The 12225-nt window shown below is 45.7% G+C and overlaps 1 protein-coding gene across 6 annotated transcripts in view; it reads left to right on the top strand.

Annotated features, from left to right (window-relative positions):
* LOC107318690 (tropomodulin-2) overlaps nt 1-10185 on the top strand; it is a 28439-nt gene extending 18254 nt beyond the window's left edge. For all 6 annotated transcript variants that reach the window (XM_015872820.2, XM_015872824.2, XM_015872818.2 and 3 more), the window contains exons 4-10: nt 921-1043; nt 2409-2495; nt 4361-4491; nt 5108-5215; nt 5479-5622; nt 5927-6071; nt 7696-10185. In XM_015872820.2, the coding sequence (XP_015728306.1) occupies nt 921-1043; nt 2409-2495; nt 4361-4491; nt 5108-5215; nt 5479-5622; nt 5927-6071; nt 7696-7730 (773 nt within the window). In that variant the 3' untranslated portion in view covers nt 7731-10185. The remainder of the gene's footprint in view (nt 1-920; nt 1044-2408; nt 2496-4360; nt 4492-5107; nt 5216-5478; nt 5623-5926; nt 6072-7695) is intronic.
* The last annotated feature ends 2040 nt before the right edge of the window (nt 10186-12225 follow it).

A 12225-nucleotide genomic window follows, 5' to 3' on the forward strand; every position in this document is an offset into this window, starting at 1 on the left:
GCCAGTGTTGAAAAAAGCAGGGGCAGAAAGTCTGTAGTTGAACACAAAATAGCAAAACTGCATTTATTAAGGGTAACAATATCACCGAGACCGTGCTACATAAATAAGGCAACTTGAAATTGACAACGGGCCAAAGCCTCCTGCATCCAAAACTCATCCCTGCTTCATTCCATTGGAACTTTAATTTAAGGGATCTTATCCTCCAGCATCACAGTAATGCTGTTGGCTACAATAATAGCCGAAGGGAGTAAGTTTGACCTCCTGTGTTGTTTCTGGATTTCTCCTGCAGTCTTTTTCATTTCATAAGCAGGGCTGATGGTCTTCATGTGATGCCACATGGAACCACACACTAACACCCATATGCCGGTTGGGCACGAGGAGGGTTGGAGCACAGGAAACAAGCAGGGAACAAACAGGCCTTGGGGAACACGGGGCTTAGTTCAGCCTTTTCAGGCCTGCACAGGTGATCAAGAAAAGGCTGTTTAAGTGAATGATTATCAGGAGATGGAGGGGAAATATTGACAAAAAGGCTGGGAACTAAACTGCGTGTCTGACAGTGATCAGCTTTGCAGAGCTTTAAGGCTCTTGGACAACATTTGTAAACTGAAAGTTACTTGCAATAGAGTGGTTTTAATTGCCTCTGGTGCCTCAGTTAAATACGAGGATGAAATTTCTGCAAGCTTTTGGTGTAGACCTGATTCTGCCTAATATAAGCTCACAGAAACTTCAGAAAAATCCCAGCTGTCACTGCTCCTGGGGATTTATTTTAGGAAATTCACTTCCATAGTAACAATCACCAACACAGGCGGCAACCAAGCAGTTCCATTGTCACAGACCTATTCCCTCCACTGCCAGGAGGCAGATGAGTTGTTACAATAATCCATTAGTCACTCTGTTGTGTTTTTTTTTTCTTCTCCTAGGAAAAATATTTATCCCTAAAGAAAAACCCATAGAAACTCGTACAGAAGAGAAAGTGACCCTGGATCCGGAGCTTGAAGAAGCCCTGGCCAGCGCTTCAGATACGGAGCTCTATGACCTTGCAGGTTAGATGGTACATGGGCACAGTCCCCTGACACGTCCAGCTCTCTGCCTGGACCTGGCACTGGGGTCAGGATCCTCCCCAGCTGCTGCTGTCTCACTGCAGGGACAGGCAGCCAGCCTGGGGCCACGCCGTGCCCATGAGCACCTTGAGCATGACCCGAGAGCTGCTGCAGACCTTTCACCTGTCTCTAATTGATGTGGGGCAGGCAAATATGTGGGGCAGGCAAATGGAGGAGATGAAGCAGCTAATGGGATCTGGGGAAGGGAAGGGTCAACAAGTGGGAGACTGCGTGTGCTTTGTTAGAGACCACTGATGTTACTGTGTGCTGAGGTGCATGGCCAGTGCTTCATGGCTCTAATGCATATAAAAACTTTGGTGGGAGAGCTTCAGCTCCATTGATACTTTTCTGTTTTTAATTAAGAAAATCTAAATGAAATATTTCAGTGTTTTCCACTCAGCTGAATCTGTGTTGGATCAACATTAAACCCAAACCTCTTATAGCTGCTCTGTTGTCCCATCAAAGGACACGAGCTCACCATTATCTTCTATAATCCTTGGCTACACCGCACATTTTGGGATGCATTACTCTTGGCTCTGACTGACGTGTGGTTCATCACAGGAATCATAGGGCTATAGTTCAGCTGGCACTTCTCAAAGAGCATGAAGTTTATGGAATGGAGTTCTGAGTGTTGCTCAGCTCTGGTCAGCATCCAGCCATTCGTGAGTGAGTTTGTAGGTCTCAAAGTCTAACAGAAAGCAGCAGCACACCTACTGCTGAGAGTATGAATGGTGTCTGTAACAGCGAGTATCACCGCTTACAGAACAAAGAGTTTCTCTCAGAAGGAAAATATCGTAATAAAGGTAAAAACTGACATTAAGAGCATAAAGCCCAGGTAGATAATTTATGGGAGAAGCATAAGGAAAAAGCACAGCTTATCCTGTGAAGTCAAAACCATCCCCGATGTGCCAAACAATACAACAAGGAGCAGGAAGAGGTTTGGGTTGCGCATGACAGAAAATGAATAAATAAATAGATAATTAGGAAGGTAGCACTGCAGTGAGCTCCCCAAAGAGACTGTGGGATTTTCATGCCTGGATGCTTTCAGGACCCAGCTAGACAAAGCCATCACTGACCTGATTAATGCTGGCAGCACTCCTGTGAGGGAGGGATGCTGGACAAGGTGACCCTTTGCAGTGCCTTCCAGCTGGCTCTTCCCTGAGTGTAAGCTGCAGCACGCTCAACTCTGAGCTGAAATTCTGTAAACTCTTTGGGGAGCTGAAGTAGAATTTGTAGCATACGTTTTTCTGTGATCTCTTTTCCTGCCATTAACATTGTATCCTGTTGCTGATGTTTACACATTTATAGCTGTTCTTGGTGTGCACAACATGGTCAACAACCCAAAATTTGATGAAGGAGGAGCCCGCAGTAAAGATGGAAAAGGAAGCGTGAGAAGTAAGCAAATGTTTCTTTGTGGGTTCTGTACCTGTTATGTGACTCCTTAGGTACACTGGAAGCACAGTCAGCCAAGAAACCCAGAAGCATTTATACTAAATAAAGCAGACCTGTTGTATATAAATTCTCAGAGGTGAGAGTTACGTTTGAACCCCAGATTTTTCTCATCATGGGCTTAGGAGCTGCCAAGTCTCCATCCAGTGCTCAGTGTGCTCTGGGACACCAAGTAAAGTAACTTTGCTGTTGAAGACAAAACTGTGGAATGCCCTTTGCCATGGAAGTGGGACTCAAAAAGCACTTTCTTCTTGCAAGGCCAGGAGAACTGCAGCTGTCCTTACGAAGTACTTTCATTTCCATCCCTTATTACCAAAGAGGAGGTGGGAAAGCAGACAGAATGCTGTGTCACTTCATTTTTCTCAGTATTAAGGCTCTCTGTGAGCCTCCTAAGTGGGGCCCTGTGTGAAATGCCATCTATCTCCTAGCAGGCAACTGCATATATTAGTAATCCACACAGATTTCAAATTATTTTTGTCGCTCAGAGTCACAATGTCAGCTATGTGAGTCAGCTAAACTATGCTCCAAGCACAGACTTACCAGCCAGAAAATTGCCCTGTCACATTGCTTTATTCTTCGGTCCAAAAGCAATGCCTTTCCTTGGGCAGCTGAAAAGGTTCAATACAAGAAAGAGACATAGCTCAGAAGTTGCCTGTCAGTGTGGTGAAACTGCACCATGATTAAAGAAACAAAATAAAACTCATGGGAAGCAACAAGAATGTGAAAAAGGAGAAGACTGCTTAACTCTAGGCTGAGTGACATGCTGTCAAATGTGAGGATGGGGGTGAATCCATGCCCAGGTCCCAGCTTGGCATGGCATTGCTCTGAGTGCAAACTCAATTTGCTGGTTTTACTTTGCTTTCCATCCTTGAATCCAAAGTACAGCAAAGTCTCCACCAACATCCTGATCTTTAGGAAGGCTGGAGTATTCTTCAGGCACATACATGGTCTCTCAGGGAACTGGTAAATAAGTAAAAATGATACAAAGAGGAATGGAATGAAAACCAGCTTCAGGTTTGTGAATGTATTTGTCTCTGTTTAGTTCTAAAGTGTATTTGGTTTTGTTTTGGCCCATGATGTGGGATGAACTTTGCACTGAACAGAAGAGCATAGTACACCAAGGTTTGAGCACAAGTCTTCTAAATAACTCACTATGACAAAGTGAAAGGGTTTAAATACACATGTCATCCAAAACATACTCCTTTGTTTCCTTTAGTGGCTTGGGTGGTCAGGGCTTACAAATTAATCCTCACAACTGTGTATCTGGAAAGTAGAAGTACTAATCAAGTTCTAAGCTACAACTTTTATGCATTTCAAAGAATATATGTAGCTTATAGCTGCCAATAGTCAAAATTGTATCTCAGAGGAGAACCTGGAGGGGCCTCCTGATCCCAGGCTGTTCTTTTAGCACAGTCTATCTGTAGATGTGGAGGTTTGCTCACTAATGCAGTGGGAATGCTCTGAGCACACCTTCCTCACAGATGTCAGACAAAGAACAAAGCAGCCCTTGCTGTATATTACATCCTATGCAATAATCTTAAAAGCTGCTCTGGCTCGAACTGGTTGTATATACACAAGGGAGGAAGTTGCCCATGATGATACCTCCCAGCTGCTCTGGCTGTTGATGTGCTTCTGGTATGGGAAGGTGCCAGGAACATGGCAAGGACACAGGGCTAACACTGCTGCCTCTGAGCTCTGTGATTCATGCCAACCTCTTCCTGAGTGCAGCTGTCCTAAGCAACAACTGAAGAGCCAGGCTCACCCACCGTGCCTGGTCCTGATGTCAGCATTCGATGCATCTTCTATTGCAGATGTGGTCAAAGGTGAAAAGGTGAAGCCCATTTTTGAGGAGCCACCTAATCCAACCAACGTGGAAGCAAGTTTACAAAGGATAAAAGCAAATGATCCTACTCTTGTAGAAGTTAATCTGAACAACATAAAGGTAGATGTCATGGTTTTGTATAAATCCTCACAGATGGGTTCATTCAAATATTTCCAGCACCCTTTTATCTTTATATTTTTACTCTCTGTACTGTGCAGGGAAAGCAGCACACACAGGAAAGGGCAGGAGAGAGAAGTGTTTTAAAGGCTCCCAGGTCATCAATGCCTGATAATGAATTAGAAGCCAATTAAAAGCCAACCGGGTGATTCCCTCTGGCTGCCCTTCTCTAGCAGCTCCTAAAAGAAGACATCTCCTGTGCGCTGCATGATCATCACTGCCCTAATTCAATTATCGCACATATGGAAATGGGGAGGAGCTGGGATGCAGAGACTGAACAGTCAGCAGCAAAATGGGAAAACAGCTCAGATCAGTCACGTGCTGGCCCTGGCCTGACCCAGATACAGGCAGCGCTGACACAGCGTGCCAGCACAGAGCCCCACATGGATGCTGAGCACCCTGAGCACAAGTGGTCCTTCCTGAGACGCACTTATGGGCGCTGGGGATGGTTCAAGAACACAGTCTGTGGCTGTTAATCCATCAGTCTGATGATAAATAGAACCAGTGTCTACTGACGTGACTGGCTTTCCTAATGACTCAATTTATCTTCTTAATGTAGAATATCCCTATTCCAACACTGAAAGAATTTGCAAAAGCCTTGGAAAGCAACGTACATGTGAAGACATTCAGCCTCGCTGCTACTCGAAGCAATGACCCTGTAGCTATTGTAAGTTACAACACTATTTGGAAATAAAATACAATGTTAAAGTAGGTCTGTATATGCTTTAGGGTAAATCCTTCATCTTACCTAGCAGAATTTCCCTGCTACTATGTGTAATAGAAGCATAGTCTATTCTGATCTACCTCCATGCTCTTTTAAGCCTGTTTGTATTTTATTTCTTTGTACATACTAAGCCATGTTTTGCAGATTTACAGTTATTTCCCTAAGCTTTCAAGAACTTGATCTGTTCGCTCTTTCTAACCCCTCAGGCGTTTGCAGATATGTTGAAAGTGAACAAAACACTGAAGAGTCTGAATGTAGAATCCAATTTCATCACTGGGACGGGTATTTTGGCACTGATTGATGCGCTGAAGGAGAACGAGTCCCTGACAGAGATTAAAATTGACAACCAGGTAATGAGGCAGCATTGAACTGCAGTCCCCTTCTGTCTCCTTTCTGTGCAGATTCCCAGCAGGCCCTGGGCAAAGCCAAGGCAGCCTCTGGAGCTGTTCTGCAGCTCATGTCCCCTGGAACCACACCATGGAAAACATCCAAATAAAACTAGTCAAAGGAAACATAAAACCCAGAGCTATGTCTCCAGGGAAGGGATTCTCTTTGTAGTTTGAGCACAGTACTGAAATATAAGCTCTTATTTTCTGTGCTTTAAGAACAAATATTTTCTTTTCTTTTGGGGACATTTCACCATGTCACCAACAGAGGCAGCAGCTGGGGACAGCTGTGGAGATGGAGATTGCCAAGATGCTGGAGGAGAACTCCAAAATCCTCAAGTTTGGATACCAGTTCACAAAGCAAGGCCCACGAACCAGAGTAGCAGCAGCTATCACTAAAAACAACGACCTGGGTAAGATGCTTCTCCATTCACTCCTCATCTGTCCAGGTGAGCCAAGCCCTGGCCTTTACACTCTTCCAGTCTGTACATAAGATTGAATATTAAATTCACAACATGCAGTCTGTATGTGAGGGGGATGACATTCAACTCCACAGGCTCTAGAGCACAGAACTCCTAAGGTCTTACTGTGATTCCCCAAGTTGTGCTGGGGAGGGGAGTAACTGCACCCTTTTCCAGGCAATGCCCTGGATCTCCAGATGTCCCATCAGCTTTTCTGGCCAGTAAATAAAGCCAGCCAGCCCCACTGCTTGCTCAAGGACCACAAGATTCCTAACTCTGCTACAGTTGAGCAAACCTTGACAACTAAGGGAACACAAAAGACTTTGCTGTGACAGGAAAGGATAAGAGAGCTTTGCAAGTTTTAACCTGAGTGTGATGCTCTGCTCTGTGCTTGACTAGGAATAGTTTACAGTAAAAGGAAATAGAATAAAAATAAGCTCTAAGAGGTAGAACTGATTAATAACACAAAGTGTGGTGTCAAACCATGACGTATTTGGTTGGGTTTTACTCTCAAAGAGCAAAGATAAAAATTGAAGTAGAACCTACTTCATTCCTGCCTAGTGTTACTTTTAGCAGTACTGAACCATCCTCAAAATACACTCTTGTTCCTGAAACTATTAGTTTCCTTAGAAGCTGTCCGTTATTTAACCAGCTGCTGTTGGGCACGTATCTTGAGGTAATCTTCATTTTCCAGGGTTTGCACTGTATTGTTTTCTTCAAGGTTTAGCAGGGCAGAATATTTTCAAAAAAGAAAATAACTGCAACAAGACACTAGGAGATAAATGATGGATTGTACACTGACAGCCTTGGAGTAATGCAGTGTTTGCCAGGAAAACACTGTGAAATAAACCTCCTGATAGCAAAGTGATGGGATTTTTGCAGTTATATATTATTATTGACTTTCTGTAGTGGAAGGTGCACATTCATCCAGTTTTACTGCCTTTGTGGTCTACTCCAGCAATTTAATATCAGGTGCAGGACACGACAGTTCAGTGCAACACCACCTGGTATCACACAAACAGAACATCCCTAATCTTACCTGGCCAAGTCAGAGATTTATTGTTTTTACTGGGTTGTGAAGCAGCAGGTGGGGCCCCATGAGACCTGCTCTATACAGTCCAATGCATCTCAAGTGCTGTGGAAATTCACACGTGTCTCCTTGTCACCTGAATCCTGCCCATTAACACCAAGCTGATCACTCTTTGCTCTGCTTACTGGCAATCTCAACCTGCTCTGTTCAGAGTGAGTTAATGCTGGTTAACATTAGTGGCTGATGTCATCATAGCACATGTAGTTTAAACAGAAACTTTAAACAGAAGCTTTGAGGTCTGGTATGTTTTCCTGGTTGCCGGTACTCACTGATATCAGTACTTCAATTTATTTTGTAAAAGCTTACAATTGTTGCTTATCTACAACAGCGACACCTGCAACTAGAAAAGTTAATTGTGGCACTTATGGACATAACAGTGCTGAGTATTTGTTAGAAGCTCCCTCCTTCCCGCTCACGTCATGGGAAGGGAGCAGAGAAAATGCTCTGGTTGTCCCTGACTGCTCTTTTCTTGTCCTGCCATCCCAGTTCGCAAGAAGCGCGTGGAAGGAGAGCGGCAGTAGCCACACACAGCGGATACACGGCAGAACTGGAGCCCTCCAGCACTGCGATCCCAGAGCGTTCATGGGGAGGGAGGGAAGGCGCTGGAAAACCACTGCAATGGGAGCTGCTCCTTTCTGTTCACGTCTCCTCTTAACCTTAAAAACGCAGCCTGATCGTTTTTAACATCCACAGTTCATTTAATTTTCATGAGAGAAGATTCATAGTTGGTTTGAGTTTAATCAAGAAGTTTCACAGTATCTGAAGCCAATATGCAGAACCTTAACTGTGTTACTGGGCATAACGTGTAGTGACATTGACCCTTGTTATAGGCACTTTTGGGTAAGCTAAAGTATGACCTTGTGTATGGATAAGGGGTTCTCTGCTGAAAATAGAAACCTTAGGGCCAAGTCCTGTAATGCCTTACATTGCAAATAATCCTTACTGGGTGTATCATCTGCTGAGCTGGGTCCTGTAACGGGGCACTCCCATGCACAGAGCTAGATAGAAATGGCAGTGCAGCGTTGCAGGGTCTCACCCCGGGTCCTGCATCGAGCCCTGGGGCTGTGCAGGAGCAACCCTTGTGCAGGGCTCTGCCTGCCTGACTCCACGTGCAGGGTCATGCCTGGATGTGTAAGCACTGTCAAAGCACATCTGTTTACATGAGCTTGGGTTCAGTGGGACGTGTTGCAGTGTTACATTGGTGCTTGTTGTCCTCATCCCAGAGAGTAAGTAAGCTTAGTGCTGCCAATCCTATATACTTTGAATGGTAGGTTTTTTTTCCTATGCCAACAAGTTTTTATTTGCTCATAGAATCCGCAGTTTACAGCTATTAATATGAACAAGCATTTGTTTTGCCTTGAGCCCTGTGTTCTGCTATTTATATATATATATATATTTGTTAGTTTTATAGCAACATTCTCAGGACCTTTTTGCTGAAGGCTAATTGAGTAGTTAATCTCCAGCTGTAGCTGTGCTTCCAGGAAGAACACCAAGAGGGTCTCTGGACCAACTGCAGAACTCACACATACTATATCTGCTGAAGCCTTTCTTTGGAGGTGAAACAACACGGGGGAGTCTTGCTGAGATCTTCCCTGGATACACTGAGGATTTACTGTAGAAAAACTTTGATATTCCTTTAGAAAACAGCAAGTTCTGTGACACAGTCATAACTCTGCAGGGTCTTAAATAGACAGCCCTTAAAAGCCACCTGGAGCAGCAGGGTGACGCTGGGCTTTGCAGCATTGAGGAAGAGAGGACCCACATTCCTAAAGGCAGAAGATGGCTGCTGACCAACCTCAGATCAGAATCACGCTGCCCCTATTTTCTTGTTTTGTTCCAATGAAGGCAATCCCAACTTGTCATTTTTTAAATGCATTTAATTTTTTTTTTACACTTTTTTGTTAGTAAGGATGGTACGTGCATGTGTGTTTAAGGGAAACAAGTGCAATCCATTTCTCATCTTAACTGCCATTTCAGTGTTGGTGTGTGCATGCAGCGCTCCATAAGGATGGCTGGCGTGGCTGCCCCAGTGCCTGCAGCATGCTGCCCTGTGTCGCTTTGTGCAGAGCTGCACATGTGGCCTCACTGCCCCACGCTGCCTTCAGCTCACATCATGGGCCAGGAACAGTCTGGGAAGGCCCAGGGCCACCTCCTGCCCTTCACATGCCATGTCTTTTGCACCAGCACATGTTCTCCAGGAGGAGGGGTGCTCAAACACTGGGTATCAGCCCCAGCCCTAAAAGCTGAGCACCCCATGGCAGGGACCCAGGCTCCTTTAGCATATGGGGGGGGGGGAACCCAGCAGCCTGGCCCTCTGCTCCAGGCGGCCTCTGCCAGCTCTGCTCCTGGCTGTGAGGGATCAGGGACATCCATCCCGCCTCTTCTAAGTGCTTTGCACAAGGGTTTATCATCATCTGGCCCTGAGCATCACATATCAAACACTGCAGCAGTATAAGGATCCGTTCAGTACAATGACAGCACGGTGGTGATGCTTGAAGGAAGAATTTTGCATTTATAGCTCACTTATAGGGTGATTTATCCAGTGGAAATCTCTGCATGTAACATGAAGGGGTGAGGATGGGACAAGTCCCTGTTAGAGCCACACTTCCCAGCAGCACTGAGCAGGGACAGGGGCAGAAGAGGCTCTTTTTCTTAAGCAAACCTTCAGGAGTATCTTCGTCTACTTTTGCACATTGCTTCTTGAGTTGACAGCTTCAATTTGGCTCGTGTTTTTTATACAGTTTCCTCATGGAAAAGCTCAACTTTGTGTGTGTCCCAACATGTACGTGAGTGGTGGTGCTGAGGGCAGCGCAGTGTTCATGTTAAGCTCTAGATGAGATGTTACCGTGGGACCATAAGTTGCCGCATGCGCACAGCGTGGTGCATATTGCTCAAGGGGAAGGGAATTGCCGCCCTACGGAACATTGTGACTCTCCAACATTGTGTTTTTTCTAAATAAACCTTCACAAAAATTTGGCTTTTGTGATTTCCTGTGGTGTTGTTCTTCAGATCTGTCAGCATTCACCTCCTCTCCCCACATGACGTGCTCAGGACCGGGGCTCTTTGGTTTATTGACATGACACCCAGAGCACACACTGATTTACTTACACACACAGCCCTCCAAGCTGCAGGGGAACCAACACGTTGCCTGCTTGTGTCTCCATAGAAGCCTAAAGCCTAGTGAAATCACCACACTGCTGTACACGGACACAAATAATGCTTTCAATACTAACACCAACATGTCACGGCATCTTTCTACTTCTCTTTTCTTGCATAACCCCCCCAGAAAAGGAAAGCAACAGCAACACAAGGATAAGACACATGAAGAGAAGGGGGAAATATCCCAGTGAGAAAACACAACACGTGTGTGCCCACGATGCAGGGATTGCTCGCGGGAAATAGATTGCAAAATTCCCAGATGTTCAATTAGAACTGAATCAGAGCATACAGCTGCAGAGACACTTGTGAGGTCACGCACTGCATTTCCCATCTCCAAGACAGGATTTGATTTCTACACACTTCTAGCTCTAGCAAAAAGGGAAGGGCAATTTGAAGGGCAGGTCTGCTCCTGCATTGCTGCCTTTACACTGCTCCCCCCGGCCCTGTCATCCCCGCCTTCGGGGGCAGAAGAGTCGGCCCCGCAGCCCCGCAGCCCCGCAGCCCCGCAGCCCCGCTAGGCGGCAACGGCGCTCCGTCCGTGCCACAACAACCTTTTTGTGCTTTTGGGCTGCGTGGGGGAGGTGGATCAGATCCATTGGAAAATGAAGGATAGCAGCTCAACAACCGCCTTCAGATCCCAGACTGAGCCGACCGCTGTACGGCTGCGGGTTGAAGCTCTCCTTAAGCTCTCCCTTCCATTACGCTGCAGACGCGCAGCGGCTGAGCCGGGTTATCGACTGTGGCATCTTCTTACACGCAGCGCCCGGAGGAGGATGGCAGCGCTTTGCCCAGGAGTGATGGAGAGACACCGGGCAGCTCCGGCACCTGGCAGCAGAGCTCACCTGGAGATCAACTCTGAGATGAGAGAGAGCTCAGTTTAAACAAAGCGATGTGATATGTTAATGAAATGCATCTACTTCCTTGAGCAGACATCTTCCATAACAGCAGAACTGCTGTACTTAATGTTATTTCCTGTTCTATTTTGTGTCGATGAGAAAATCCAATTTGAACACTGGATTTTTTCCTTTCCTTTCCTTTCCTTTCCTTTTCTTTCCTTTCCTTTCCTTTCCTTTCCTCTCCTTTCATTTATACTTTCCTTTCCTTTCCTTTCCTTTCCTTTCCTTTCCTTTCCTTTCCTTTCCTTTCCTTTCCTTTCCTTTCCTTTCCTTTCCTTTCCTTTCCTTCCCTTCCCTTCCCTTCCCTTCCCTTTCCTTTCCAGCTGTCCAACCGAGTCCACAATTAACAGAGCAGGTCAGACCAAGCTGCATTCAGCACTGGTGCACTGATAGACATGCAGCTCCCAAGGAGAAAGGCCGTGCTGCTGGGTGCCCCAAAGGTGGAGGGGCTCAGACTTGCAGGATCAGTGCTGGGAGCAGCCACAGTCCCCAGCAGCCATAAGGACCCGCAGTGCTCCAAGATCCAGCTGGGTTGTTGGTTAGTGCAGCACTGGGATGAGTAAAGAACACTTCAGGAGGAGCTCCAGGTGCCGAGGAAAACAGGAATAGACTTGTAAAATATCTCAGCTTACTCTTTTCCCACTAATGCGCATAGTTATTGTAGCACCCAGCTGTGGTATTCAGTGCCAGATGAGTTATTCCATATCCATGTGTGTATTTGGTCACCTTGTTGCACAGGTCACTTCTTTGCTGTGTCAGTCACTCCCTTTGCTTGCAAGCAGCCTTTTTACTTCATAATATGATTTTTTGGGGTCATGTTTTTCCATAACATGGGCTATGGGGCCAGCTTGTCCAGCCTATTGTGCATCTGTTGTCCTTAATTTAGCCTATAATTCAATCAGGACAAACACTTGCATCATTCAGAATAAAATAAAGAAGCTGACAGTGTAAAACTGTTGCA

Source organism: Coturnix japonica, chromosome 10 (genome assembly GCF_001577835.2).
Source record: "Coturnix japonica isolate 7356 chromosome 10, Coturnix japonica 2.1, whole genome shotgun sequence".
Taxonomy (NCBI): Eukaryota; Metazoa; Chordata; class Aves; order Galliformes; family Phasianidae; genus Coturnix; species Coturnix japonica.